Genomic DNA, 16,165 nt, shown 5'->3' with positions numbered 1-16,165 from the left:
TAAAAAATTAATCTATGGGCTGTAAAAAATATGATAAAAAGCTCTTAACTTTTATGGAATAATTTGACAGGATGTGTTGATCTTTCTAAGGTATACACTTTTGATTAATGTCCAAATTAGTGCTAACGTTAGAACCCCCAAGCTTTAACACCTAGGCGTATTATAAAATTATGCTAGCTTAATATGCAACTTATCTCCCAACTTTGACACTAACCAAAAGGCTAGCAGCTCATTTTTAAAATTGTATACACATAACAACTCAACGCCAAATAGAAGGTTATGTATTTCCACAAATGGAAAAGGATATAAGAGGCTTTTTCTGGAAATTTTCTTTTATATCTTTCATTCCATTCCCTCATTTAACTTAAGGAGTAGCGTGTGTATACTTCATTTGATTCTAAACCCTAATAGCTAAGCTCTTTTCTTAAACGACAACAAATCCATTATGTTTTGATTTTTAGAATCGATCCCATAGTAGTAGTTTGGGTTCAGTTCTGTTTGGTCTAAACTGTAGTCCAAAGCGATATAACCGGAGCCAAGAACTTCAAAAAATTTAAAGATTAAAAAAATAAAATAACAAATAACAAAAGAGAATCGCCAAAATATAAAAAATTTTTATAGTAAATTTAATAAATAACTAGTAATTAAATAAATATGCTATTAAAAAAAATAAAATTATAGAATTATTCAGATTTTTTTTAAATTTATACAAAAATGATGAAAAATAGTGATTTTCCTCTTTTGATATTAATGAGCCTCTTTTTTTTGAAACTTTACCTTTTTTGATGAGACCTTTCCTTTTTCGATCAGGTCTTCCTCTATTTATCAGGATTTTCCTTTTTCTATTGGGACTATTCCTTTTTTAATTAGGGACATTTCTTCCTTTTTATTGAGAAACCCTTATTTCATTATATTTTATAATAGGTAAAATATATGCGTTAATTATTTATAATTTTATTAGTTTGTGTGTTGGCTTGAGGTAACATTATTTTTCCACATTTTGATATGATTTATTTGATTTTATATATTTTTTCTATTTTATTTTCTTTATTCAATAATTCTGTTCCTACAATATAATTTATTATGTACAAATGCTGCAATTAATGATATTTATAAATATAACATAATTTATGGGAATATGTTTCTGAAATAAATATAATATTTATAATGTTTGTATTATAGCAGATAAAATATAATAACTGGAAAATTTTCGACACGATGATATTATTTACATAATTAATATAATTTTCATGTAAGTAAAAAAAATCGATGTTAACAATATATTATAAAATACGACTTAAAAAAAGCATATATCAAAATATCTATATTTAAATACTATTATCGAATATTTTTTATAATTTATATTTAAAAACATTTTTTAGATATACCTATATTTTCATTTATTTTCAAATACTTTATTTCGAAAAGCATTCGTATTTATATATCGAATACATTTTTTTGAAAACCAACACTGCCCTAATTTTAATAATTGTATTTGATAATTTAAATACTAAAATATACAAAACTCGGAATATTATTTTTAAAAAAATTAAATTTTTTTTTATTTTAAGGTTATTTTTAACTCAAATTATTTTAATACCTTTCTTACTTGAAAATATAATTTTTGCTAGACCATATTTTAAAATAATATCTCAAAATAAAGAAAACAAATCCCTGTTAGTAAAATGTTTGCCATGTTAACAAATTTATTTTTAAATGTTAAGAGAAAACATCAAACACTCTTAATCCAAATAAAAAAGCGGAAAGAGAAAAAATCAATTAAAGAAAATATTGGACTAGGCTCATTGTCCATTGATTTTTTTTCCAAGAGACCTCAGACTTTATCCCAAACCACTCTAGATGATTTAATAACTGATTTTATTATAAATAACATTCAGCCATTTTCAGTTGTTGAAAATCCATCATTTATAAAAATGATCAAAACATTGCTCCACAAAAAAATATAATTTGCAGACAGATAGTGGTTGCCAGAATTTCCCAAAGATGGGAGAATGAAAAGAAAGAAATCATTAAAAGTCTAATCCATCGTTAATATGCACAACAGCAGATTGTTGGAGTGCTTATAACATCTAAATTTGTATAATAATTTAATTACAAACAAATTATTTGAGCTGTTTTAAGAAATGTTAATTATTAGTTCATACATAGGAGTCAGTTCACAGCTTATTACTGTGCAACTATTTTCCAGCTCATTATTACATTGAAAAATTTTAAACAAATAAACCTGAAATTTTGTTTAACACTCTTAAATGCCTTACTTAAAGGGATTGAAGATAGGTAAATTAATAATAAATTAATCAATATTTAATTCTAGATTTATTGGGACAATTTTTGAAGATGAAAATATTTTGGCAACTATGTTTCATCCTTTTTTTAAACTAGATTGGACATGGTTGCAAATGGATGAAAATATTTTAATAAAAAAAAACAATTAATACAAGGATTAGTTGAGGAATTATCAAAGTCTTTAAATGAGTGCATATTAACTTGTGAAAAAAAAACCAATAATTTAATATCCGATTTTTTTCAGTATCCCACAGCATGAGATATGATTGTTAATGATTTAAATTCTGATAATCAACAAATTTTAAATAGTTTCTTCAAAAATGAATGCCGAGATTTTAGTATTTTTAAACAATATCCTGATATAAAAATGTTATTCATTGAATATAACACCACAATCCTTTCCAGCGCCCCTGTTGAAAAACTTTTTAGTATTGCTAAAAATGTCTTTACAGATAAACGAGGATGTCTTAATGACCAAAATTTTGAAAATATTTTATTACTGAAATCTAATAATTATTTATAATAATTTATTATATATTATATTATTTTGTTAATGATATATAATAATTATTTATATTGATCATATATTATATTAATATCTAAAAATCATTATTTTAGTTATATTTTGATAAATTTCATATCGAGTCAATAAATCTTTTAGTTCATTTCATGAATTTTCACAATAGAATCATAATTTAGGTTTATTCAAACCTTATCTAAGAGTATAATAAAAAATGTATCTGTACCTAGATACATTTTAAATTGTATTTGTATTAAGATAACTTTTTAGAAGCTGTATCTGTATCTAGATAAATTTTTAGACTATGTATGTATCTGTATCTAGATCCATTTAAAAAGTATCTTAACAACTCTGAAAATATAACAATATACTCATCATTATTTCCATTCTCTAGAAATTTTGTAGATGAGAAATATAGTTGCAAGGATTAGGCACTTGAAAAGTCTTTCGCAGAACACTCAGAATTGGTAAATCTTTAAAAAATAAAATAAAGCAGATTTTTTAAAATTGATTTTATGAGAATGTTCAAGCAGGATTTTTGATCTATTTTACCCAAAATTCTAAATGTTTTCTTTATAAATAATGTAAATTTTAGTTTTTTTGTATAAAAACTCTTACCTGATGAAATCACAAATTTTTTTAAAAATAAATCAGTAATTTTGTTTATTTTCAAAGATTTTCGCTCAGAATCTTGGGCGAAAATGCTCATATGATGATTTTTGTTTAACCCTGCTCTTGAATGATATGTATTAAATAAATTGGATATTAAATCATAAGCGTAAAAAGATAAATAATTATTTATCGAGCGTGTAACATTTATTTTTTCCCATTATGAACATCACATGAAATTTATTTCGTGAATATCGATTTCCTATGATTACGGTTTGGGAAAAAAATTATAGGGTTCGGTTACGGTTTAGTTGCTTAAAATTACAAATGTTCCTATTCGGTTAAGGTTTTAAAAAAATTATAAAGGTTTTGGTAGATTAGCGCTAAAATTTGAAAAAAAAATTACCATTATAAAATTAATTAAAATTCCTTAGGAAAAAGTAGTGTTAGAGTAAATATTATGGTTTCAGTTTATAATTTATAGGTTTGGTTCCATTTAGCCATTTGACATAAAGGTTTGGTTATGGACTTAGGTTCAGAAAACTAAAAAAGGTTCGATTTCTCCGAGTCCCTTATAGTAAAATATGTGAAAATATGACTAGTTTCGTTTTCTTTTAGATAGTAATGAATATACACCATTTGTAAAAGCAAACTCGATCTATTTTTTTAAAATTCTTATCCATATGACTTCCTAGTACACTAGGGCAAGTTTATGGGGTAGTTAGCAACTATCTTTAAAATAATATCCTATTTAATGAATGTCAGACTATATATATATAATTTTAAATCTGAAAAATGTAAATTGCAATCCTGTAGGGGGGGGGGTGGTTTGGATTGATTTTTATTTGTTAAGATAAGTAGTAAATTAACCGCTAGATGGGGTGGGGGATGGTATTCCAGTTAGACTGCAATAGGCTTTATTTAGCTAACAAGCGGATCCACTCGTTGTTCTAAAAAAATTCTTCCAGCCAATGTTTGTAAACTATCTTAATGTTGTCCTTTATTTATTTATTTCAATGTATTTTTAATTATAAACTTATAAAATATCTTATATTATGAAATTAAAAAAAATGATTTTTAATAAATAGAAGTCTGTTCTGCTCATTCTACCTGCTCATTTTACCAGAAAGATATTTAAAATTCACCAGTCCTTTATTTTAAAAATATTTCTTAAGTCACCCATCCCAACATTTAAAATATTTTAGAAAACCCGCCTATTGCAGATCTATAATTCCTTTCCCACCAGCTGATAAAACAATGTTATATTTATTGGAAAAAACTAATTTCATATACATGTGGGACAAGTATAAAAAAATGAGTGTGACTTTTTATTATCTAAAATTAAGTATTATATAACATATTTAAAAAAATTAGTATTTATACAATATAAATTCGCTAAACGATATATGAAATGAAGATAACTTTGTGAATAGGAATTTAATGAGTTAATCATGTTTTTACAAGAAAATATACCAAACAATCTATATTTTAGACATTATACATGAACAACACAATGATGAATCAATGTTTATCAAGAATATGAAAGTTCCTGATTCCAATTTTTTCGAAAATGGGTAAATAGAGTTTCTTGCATAATTCTCTAATATCATGATTTAGAAGCAAAAAAATATAAAAATTGAGACAAAAATTTAGGGATTCTATCAAATTAGCCACGACAAAAGATATTCCGATGGAGTCATCGAATCGCACTATGATGAGAATTCTTTTAAAGGACATGGGAAGCAGTGTTATAATCATCAAAAGTGATGTAACTATCATTGTTAGAGTCAATTGTTTATCAGAACTCTTTGAGTTGTTCCTACGTCGGCCAGCTATCTCGTTCATAGGAGGGTTATTGTGGGTAGTGCTTTTAGCATTTTGTCTCATCATAGTATCTTTTATCTTATTTTTAGCTTTATACACCATGACTATTTGGAAGTTCATGTAAAGAATGGTTATCATTGGGAGAGCTAATAGCGTGAGTTCTTTAATTATTTCATAGTATTTGAAGGAAATGTACTCGTCTATGGCCGGATTACGCTTGAAGGTAAATCTTGTGCTGCAACACGCATAATCGGTGTCCTCAATTAGAAGGCACGTCGAACTATTGACGGTAGATACTTCGACAACTACATTTCTAATGTACACCGGAAAACTCAGGATTATAGATATCAAATAACACAAGAAAATGCTAAGTTTAATCTTCTTAACGTTTAGTTCTGTCCTATACATAAAAGGTCTGCAGAGGGCTAAATATCTGTCTATGGCTAGAAGCAATGTTAGCAAAAAGCTGGTCTTTTTAAAAGTCGAATTGAAGACTATATTGACCTTACCCACATAAATGTTCCAGTAATACTGACACACCATTTCATCCCTTCTCATGTTTAGTATGTAATGAGAAATAGGGTTGAGAGTGTAAGTGATGCACAGAAGAATATTAGATATTGCCATCCATTTAAGAATGAGATATGGTATTTGTACTATCTTTCGACCTCGTCTGCTTATCAAAAGTAAGTTGATGTTACCTATTATTCCTAAAATAATTATCACAATGAATATGGGAATGTTGAGGATAAATGTTGTGGAGTATGATTCTAGTGGTTTTCTCTTTACCGCTTCCATCCGTTCCGTGGTTTCAGAAAAAGACATATTCAAATACTCCATTAATGATATTTTAGGATTTAAAATTTATTATTATAACAAAATATTTGTCGAAATCAATCACATTAATTAGACCTGTATTATAAATATTTTCGTATTCAAGAGATAAGTAAAAAATTCTGCTTCTGTATATATATTATAGCATAATTTTAACCATTAATATCATTTTTAGAAAAATATTTTAAATAATTTATTTACAATCAATCAAATTTTTTCAGTATCTCAAATTAATCCAAAATTTATTTTTTTATTTTATAAATCACTTATCTGGAGGAGAAGTTTATTAATTATTAATGATTTTTTTTTTTTAAATAATGTTTCTAATGATAAATTCTTTGATTTTTAATGATAATGATAATAACTTTTAAAAGATTTTCAAATTATGGCTTATAATAATAATATAAAATATGACTTCTATTTTTAAACAGGTTTTTCCAGTAAGTTTCGATCGACGGTTGTTAACCTTATATCATTTCCAAAATAAATTTATCTAAAAAACGTTAAAACGATAATATTAAATAAAGATGGAATCAGGGAAAGAGAGATCTACAACAGGTCCTGAAATTTTTTATGTTATATGAATTCAGTGAGTAAAACGAATCGTGAGTGAGAATAAAAATTTTAACTTATATGAGTGAGGTTATTTCTATCTTTTTAAATATATTTTTCGCGATTTATATTTATCCAGTTCGTGTTAATTAAGAAATATATATATTTTGGTAAAATAAAAAATATAAATCATGTGATCAAATTTAGGTTTAATGATTCTTTTTCAAAAGTATAATTTTCTTATTTTCCAAAAACAAACTTAAATTTAAATTACAAATAATCATGGCATGTTCATATTTTCGATCTGGATGTTGAAAAATTTTGATATATAGGTTCGGTTAAGATTTTTGGGAGAAAAAGCTATAAAGGTGTAGGTTCGGTTCAAAAATCAAATTTTATAAAGGTTTCGGGTCTGGTAAAATTCAGTTAATATTTATTTTATATAGAGAAGAAAGTACCCATATTAGCTTTATTCCTATGATAAATATAGACAAAACACAGTTTTAAATTATCCCAAAATTTTTATTGTCAAAATTTTTTGTTATGATTGCCACCTGAATTTTTTTAAATATCATCGAATAAATATATCTTTATCCAATTTTGTACTCAGTGGTGATAGAATGTATTTCAATCCTGAAAATAGCATTTCTAACGTAGATTTTAATTGAATTTAACTCAAGTATGTTCATTTTGAATTAATAATTTGTGCGTTCGAAATAGGTGTATTGTATACACTAAACGATTTATTTAAATTTATTGTAATTGCAATATAATTAATAAATAACGGGAAATTATTCATAATTTATGTTAAAGAGATTTTTTAAAAAAATCCTTTTAAATCAATAATTAATTCTGCCAAATTTTTCATCTTTTTTAAAAAAATTATAAATATAAATAATTAATAATATATTTAATAAATTACTTTTCTGATTAAAGATTTATAAGTCTAATTTAAAATTTGTCAAATGTTTCCTAAAAATTAATCGACGATCTTGATAGAGTACTCATTTATTGGAGAAACTTTTATCGTTACCTTGTATTTTGCAAAGTTAATCGATTAGGATAATTAAAAATATTTTTAATTTGGAATATTGCTTTAGTTTATAGCTCATTAACTAATTATTATAATGATGAATTTCCAGACATATATTTATATAATAATATGACTCAAGAGTATTATAATGGAATTGACCTGAAATTATCGTGTATAGAAATTTCAAGTGAAAAATTAATTCCCGTTTTACAACATTTGCTTTTTATCCATTTAATCATTAATCTCGTATTAACGATTAAACATTATAAAAAACCTAAACAATATATTTCAATGAACAATTGGAATTTCTTATCGAAATCATCATTATCCTTATGTAGTTGAAGATAAAGGTTTAAGTCAAGCTATTCCGTTAACCGATTTTTTTTTGAACAAAATTAGTCGATTGCCTTCATCAAGTTTAAATACCAAATGAGATCTAGTTATTTTGTCGGCTAAACCGAACCGAACAGAACTGATTTGGCTGACAGAATGACTAGATTCTATTCGGTTTCTAAACTCGATCTGAACGCACCCGGCTACTTTCTTTTAAAAATCGGTTTATGAAACCTTCCGAACCCGAACCCGAACCCGAATATGTGATCTTCATTAAATTTATAAAGTAGTTCACTTTCGAACAATTTTATAAAAATGATATAAGTATAATATATATATATATATGTGTTGTATTCCAAACCAAAAAAAGTCGATTCTCAACCCGACCCGCTTCGATTTTTTTAAAAATTTGTATGTTGGTAGTAATTTTTCTAATCGGCTTACTTCACGAGATACGGCCACCTTTAGAAACAAAAAAGTCCAAATTACACTCTATTTAATTTTAGATATCTCAAAATGTATAATTAAGCTAAAATCATAATTTAAATTAAATAGCTCCAAAATGGCCCTTTTGTAACCATATAGAATTTATTTTATAATAGACAGCGGAAATAGAAAACAGGAAATAACCATAAAATAAAAATTGCCCCTTTTTATTCTTTCAAATTAAATTTTACAGATAAACACTATATTTTCTAATATTTGTACAAAATCCTAGCCCGCGATGAATACTGGGTCAAGATTTATTGCACTTTAAATATTGGCATGGCTTAAATACTTTATAATTTCCTATTATTCATGTAATATAATATAATTAATTATATAAATATTTTTGCAATTATTTTCTTTCTAAAATAAAATATTAACATTAAGTGTTAAAATATGACACAATGTCTACTAGTGGTCAACATAGGGCCTAATTTTTCTAACCCGGCCCGAAAGATTTATAAAAAAAAATATATCTGGCCCCATTCCAAGCGATTATTTTTTATTTGTCTCGAAAACCGAATTTATTATATAGAATTATTTTATTTTTTTTTCAATATAGTTTTTTTACATTACAATGAACAAAATTAAGTTTATGATCATTCTACAAACAAATAGAAAAAAATATTAGCTACCTATTTCTTGCAAAAATAAAATATATTTATTTTACTTAAAATTTAAGCATAATTAGGTCCAAACTTTTTTAAACATATTAGGCCTGACCCAGAGATCATCAATGTTCACCCACCATTTTTTAATATGTCTAAATTTTAAGTGAAATTTCAAAAAATTACTGTATATATTTTAATATAAATGATATTTATGAACGATCTTACCCATGCTACTTATATTTAAAGTGTAATAACTCTTTGAGATGCTTTTCTGACTAGGATTTTGTACAAATATTAGGAACTATAATGTCTACCTGTAAAAAAAATTTAAAAGAAAAAAAATTAAGTAATTTTAATTTTATAGCCATTTCCGGCTTTCTATTTCCGGTTTTTGGTAATTGACTTATTTTTAAAATTAAAGTTTATCATATTAAAAGGCTATTATGGAGCTATTTAAATTATGTTTTTAGCTTCATTATTTTTTGTGATATTTAATATAAAATTATAGTGTATTTGGAATTATTGCACTTCATAAATTAAGCTAATTTGGGAATCAAAATTTTATATTCTAACATATACTACCATCATACAAATTTTAAAAAAAATCGAAGAGGGTCAGGTTGAATCTCCATTTGATTTGATATGGAATACAACAAATACATATTAAGAGGACCTTGATTCTTTAAACCTATTAACCTGTCTAAATTTAAAAAGTTTTCTATCTATTACATAAATTAATTTTTTGACGAATATTTATATAAAATTTATAATTTTAAATGAAAAACGTTATGTCGTTTTGAATGTTAAATAATATGAATAATTTTAAAACGAATATAATATGTTAAATTTCTTCCAATTTTTCTATATAATTTATTTTAAAACGAAAATTTTAGTCCATCTTTTTTTTCGAATTTTAATCAAACTTCTTGCATATATGCCGATTATCTTATTATTGGTGTTTGATTTTATTTTTAAAGAGAAATAATAGAGGAAAAAATATATATGGAAAAAATGATATTTTTAAAATTCTTTATGATTAATATAAAAAACCCAATAATATGGTATCCAGCAGTAATTCCTAGATACCCCTTCCCAATTCGATATCATTTATAGATATTGACCATAAATATTGACTAAAACGCCCCTCCCCTCCTGAGATCTTAATATAGATTCGTACTCATCTGTTAAATAAGTCCTAAGGATATGAGGGGCCATAACCCGCTGACAAATGTTGATATATTTTTTTAAGATACTATTACCTAATTTTACAGATTTTTGATAGTAGAATATTAATTTTGAAAATTAAAAATGACCCCTTTCAAATTTAAAAGGCTAGGCACATCATGGAAGAAAGGTCCCTGAAACACATAAAAATAATTTTTTATTATTTTTTATAGAAAAAAGTGCATTTGATCCGGCGACAATCAATATTTAGATAGTGTCTAAATCGACTTATAATCGCTGTCATCAGTGAAATTAAATTTGTCCGTTAGATCCTCTGATTCTTTCAATGTATAAGTTAAAAGATAGATTTCACGAGAGGAAAATCACTTAAGGTTGTGATATCTATTTATGTTAATTACTATATACTATAATATCAAGGTTAGTTCTAATTATAAACATATTGACCAATTTTTTTTTTTAAATTGGAAATTGATATAATGTATGATTATTCTATTTGATAAAAATAAAGAAACGCAATTTAAAACATTAATTATTCTTGCTTTCTAGTAAATATTAATAAAAACCTCTAAACACTAAATTTAGATTTAAAATAGAATCTTTGAACAATCTTATTTTGCTGATAGTTCGCGTTTATGACATTTGCGCTTTTTTTAAAAAAAAAATGAACTTTTTAGGAAAAATTGTTAAACTATCACGGAATTTGTTGTATTAGATTTTTTTTTTTTCAAATTAAATTTTTTGTATAGTAAGAAGTTTTTTCATTCGTCATATAAAAAATAAATATAAAACTTTAAGACATTAATTTTAAGTATTAACATGAAACAAATATTTATATTTATAATTTATTTATATTACAAGATATTTTAAATCTTAAAACGATTCTTTCCTTATTTTATAGGGAGATAAAATTTCCTTAATTTTGATAGGAAAAAAAGACTTTGCAAAACATTAATCGCATTTAACATTAGACCAAAGACAAAAAAAATCAAAATTAATTTGTAAATGAATTAAAACAATTAAGTTTATTCTGGCCAATATCCTTCACAAATGAAGAAGAGATCTGAATAATTGTGATTTACAATGCTTTTACCTCCGAAGGAGATAGGGAGTAAAGAATTGAGTAATCATAGGGTCAGACTGGACCAGCCAGTTTTTATGTTAGCAACTTGTTCATAATTTATAAGGGCTGAAGCTGGCTGGACCGGGCTTTACAGACACCTAGGATTATATATTAAATACAAAATAAAAATATCAAATCCAACAGCTAACATGGTGGAATTATGAATTTACAATATACCACTTAAAAAAGTATATTTATTTAAATGTTTGAAACACTATTAAACAATTTTATTAATCATATTTTGATTGATTTAATTTTTGTAATTAAATAAAATATTTATTAAAATCTTGGAATATTATACATTTATTCAACTAATAAATACGTCTCTGATATTAAGAGGTTTATTGTGCACCAATCTCCAAGGAATCCTCATCAAGTTAAAAATGTGCTCTGAGGAGACATTAAAACGAGGTAGCTAAACATTTATAGTTAATAAGAAAAATGAACCCATATTTCCTTAGGTATAATGTTGGTATAATTTGTTTTTGCTGTGAATCGTAAAAAGTTTTTGTCAGATAAATAACTGAATTGATAAACTCATCAATTAAGAATTTTCCTTCAAGCCTCATAAACTGAGATACCAGACGCTTAGCTAGGAGAAAAATAGGGTAGCCATAGACACAAATCCACTCTACTAGAGCCAAAAAGGGAGGTTTTTAAAAAAAATTTTAAAAAAGTTTTGTTTTTGAATTATTGATCTTTAGGGATGGAACTGGCTATTAAGAGGTACACTTTGTGAAATGGTCTAAAAAACCAATCTTCAGGAGAAAGCGCCTTATTAAACTCGATAATTTTTTTTCATCAGAATATATCGACTAACGTAATTATATTATATTAGCATTTTATGCTATCTTTTTTTAAAAAAAATAATGTTATTAATATGTTAACACTATAAAAATCACAGAAGTTATTATAAAGCTTAAAGAAATTATAAAATTTTAATAATTACGGGAGTGTTCAGTTAAAAAAGTTCAATGCAGATCTTAATTTAATGTCCCCTATCCCCACCAAGATAAACACATAGTTCAAATATGAGTATAGGATTAGTAAAATAATAATATAAAATAAATCATTTTATTCCCCCCCCCCCCCCATTTTTGTAATTAAAACTCGATTTAGCAGATTTAACAACCTCCAGAATTCACCAAAAAGAAGACCAAACTTTGCCAACTTCAAGATTACAATCATAATTAAACTTGTAATTAAAATAATCTTTTTTTAGAGGGATAGGTATAAATTATTGAAAGATGTATGTATTCAGTTTATTTTCTGTCATGTAGAAGCTACTTATATATGAATAGCGAGGAAGGGGAGATAAACTCCCCCTTTGAAAATGTGCCTATTTAATAAAAAATAATAATAAAAGAAATTTTTTTAAAAAATTAATTGTTACAAATTGTATGATTTTAAGGATCGAGTTAAACAAAAATTAAAGATATTTATTAAAGGTGGTAAAATAATGATCTATAACACAATTTCTCAAAAAGTTAATTGGATATAAAAACATTTGTATATTATTTCAACAAGAAGAAAATAAATGAACATCGATACTAAAAATATTTACTGTTTTTTTTTAAAAAATTTGTCCAATAAAAATGATTATAGGGTAATATGTCCAATAATAATAATGTAACAACCTAAACATTCATTCAATTTTATAACACATTTTACCATCTTCATAAGGTTGCAAAAAAGGTTAATTAAGGTTAAATTTTTTATAGATTATATAGTTAACCTACAGATAAAATTGGCTTCAAAGATATTTAATCAAACTGGGTAGAATAAAGGAGAGTTTTAATTTCATAGTATGTCTAGGAATTTAGGGGTAAAACAATTTTGTAAACTATACTTTGATAAACATTTTGAATATTTTAATTTTGTTAAAACTTAAATGTGTCCAAAGTGTTGTTAATAATTTGTGAAAATTTTAAGGATTTTTTAAAACATTTTGGATACAGCTTAAAATAAAATTTTAGTTAATTATTATTCAATAAATTTTTTGGATTTAAAGAAAAGTTATTTAGATAGGTTTTATATGAAACTCATGTGCATATTTAATAATTCCTTTCTAAAATAATCATTTTTATTATTATTCCAAAACTGGAGATAGATTAGATACCAAATTTTATTTTATTTTAAGAAATATTATTCTATATCATAAAAAATTATTTAACTACTTTTAAGACCTTCATAAATACTCTTTTAAACAAAGACCTCCTATCATAGATTTATAACAAATATGAGGTCAACCTGATTGTGTCACAAACTCTGTGGTGGTATCCATTGGCTATTTAGAGGCAAGGATCAAAATCCAGGGTCTTAATTTATTGGGTATACATAATAATTAAGATTGATTGTTAAGGGAGAAGTTAAAAGAGTATTTATGAAGGTTTTAAAAGCATTTAAATAAATTTTTATGATAAGTGTAGGTTTTATATGAAACTCATGTGTATAAATAGTTCCTTTCTAAAATAATCATTTTTATTATTATTCCAATGGAGATAGAATAGATACCAAATTTTATTTTTATAATTTTAAGAAATATTATTCTATTCTACAAGTAATTTTTCTTTAAATCCAAAAAATTTATTGAATAATAATTAACTAAAATTTTATTTTAAGCTGCGTCCAAAATGTTTTAAAAAAATCCTTAAAATTTTCACAAATTAATAACAACATTTTGCATCAATATTTTCTTTTAACCATATATATTGTTTGACATATAGTAGATCCTTGTTTTCCAGTAACGATCTGAGTTATTGTAATATATTTATTGTATGGTGTAAGAGAAAATTGATAGATATTCCAAGATAAGTTGAGATTATTAGCATAATATTTTGAAGGAAAAAATAGAGAATTAAATAATTTTGTATAAATTGTAAAAATTGTCCACTTATTAATACTTTAATTACCATTAAATAATTCAATCTATTATAATATAGTGTTGTATATTTTCTCATTACTTCATAATTGTAGAATGTATGTTATTCATAACTTATTATAACATTTTTGATGAAATGTATAACATTTTTGTTTTACTTATATATAATTTGACTATGATTTGTAGTTAACCTCCTATTATTTGATAACTTAAAATATCTTTTGATTTTTTCTATTGTAATTTAATATCAATTTCTTAAATTTAATTTTATAATTTGTAACTAAATAATAAATCATTTGGAAAGGTGATGATTTGTTTAAAATTTAAATTAGGATGAACATATTTTCAGCATGGTACTTTAATATGTATTCATGAATTTCATATAATGATAGGTAAATCAGATATTTCCTCTTCATTTGATGATAATTTTGAAAAATTTTCCCAATTAATATATACATATATTAGACAGATTTAATTATTATAAACCCCTTACTATTTTTCAGGATCCAAGGAAAAAATAAATTATTCTGAGTTTTCCTGGGCATGGTAAATATTTTCACAATTTATTTGGACTTGGACATAGCTTGCTAAACATTTTTCAAAAAATTTTTAATTTTAAATATGGGCTAGAAATTGGCCTGAAAATTTTTGAAGACATGGCCAGGCCTGATCACAAACCAAGGCCCATGCAACTTTCATATTCTGATTGTATTTTTAAATGCATTGTGACTTTTTATATATTTTATTTCAGTTCTCAATTACCAATATTATTATGGTCATTTGCGAGTTTGAGGAAATTTTCTCAAGTGTGAGGACCTGGCTTGGGAATTTTTTTAATATAAGGCATAGGTGTAATATTTAACACAGAATATATATGGCCCTCAGATAAAAGCTAATTTAAATATATTTTAATTCAAAAAAATAGTATTAGTCTTAGTGGGTTGGCCTTGGTCTGGGTGAGCTGGGTTAAAATAGTATAAAAAAATAGATATGGTTTTTAGAGATTTACCTATCTACAGGTTTGGGAAAAAATTTTAAAAATTACTATGGGTTGGCCAGGTTTTATAATAATTTTTTTATAAAATTATCATGTGTTGGGCTGGGCTGGGCTTGGAAAATATTTTTATATTGGGCTGGGCGTGGGGAAAATTTTTCAAAATTATTATGAGCTTAGACGCTTGATAATTTTTTTACTATTAATTATGGGACAGACATTGACCTAAAACACCAAGGCCCATGAAAATCTGATTTTAATTGTATTTTTAAATTCATTATGAATATTATTTCAGTTCTCAACTACCACAATTATTATGATCTTTCACTGGGCTTGGAAGTTTTTCAATATTATGGCTTTTAACTTTGCCTGGGAATTTTATTTAATATTAAATATTAGGTATAAGTGATCAGTAATACCAATAAATAATATTGGTATTATCAAGTAAAAGCTTTAAATTTATTCTTACTCAAACAATAGTATTTACACTTAGTTTTAATGGATTGAACCCGACCTGAAGGGGGCAGGAGGTAAAAAGAATAATAATTGGATATTATTTTCAAATAACAGGTAACATCTAGTATAAAAGTAAGAAAATCTCATTCCCCGTCATTTTTGACGGGCTATCTACTAGTAATATTATAATTAAGAAACATTTAAAATATAAAATAGAATATATAAAATATTAATACGTGCATCGAATAAAATTAAAACAATAATTAATGGCAAAAATTCATAAAAAAGGGCGGGATAATATAGCTATCCATACTAGCCTTTTATAATTATAATAATTTAAAAAAACTAATTTACACTCTTGACCTTATAGTTATAATTTATAATCATAATTCTAATAATGGATTAATTTTAAATATTACA

General features: G+C 24.9%; 1 protein-coding gene across 1 annotated transcript; it reads right to left on the bottom strand.

The window, feature by feature from the left end:
- Positions 1 to 4,957: 4,957 nt before the first annotated feature.
- Positions 4,958 to 6,085, bottom strand: LOC135928546 (probable G-protein coupled receptor AH9.1). Its single transcript, XM_065465002.1, has one exon. It carries the CDS (start codon positions 6,083 to 6,085, stop codon positions 4,958 to 4,960), a length of 1,128 nt encoding a protein of 375 aa, XP_065321074.1.
- Between the last annotated feature and the right edge of the window lie 10,080 nt (positions 6,086 to 16,165).

Source organism: Gordionus sp. m RMFG-2023, chromosome 4 (assembly GCF_954871325.1).
Source record: "Gordionus sp. m RMFG-2023 chromosome 4, tfGorSpeb1-WG-v2, whole genome shotgun sequence".
Classification (NCBI taxonomy): Eukaryota; Metazoa; Nematomorpha; class Gordioida; order Chordodea; family Parachordodidae; genus Gordionus; species Gordionus sp. m RMFG-2023.
The sequence above is the reverse complement of the archived record's forward strand: the minus strand, read 5'-3'. Positions and strand labels throughout refer to the sequence as shown.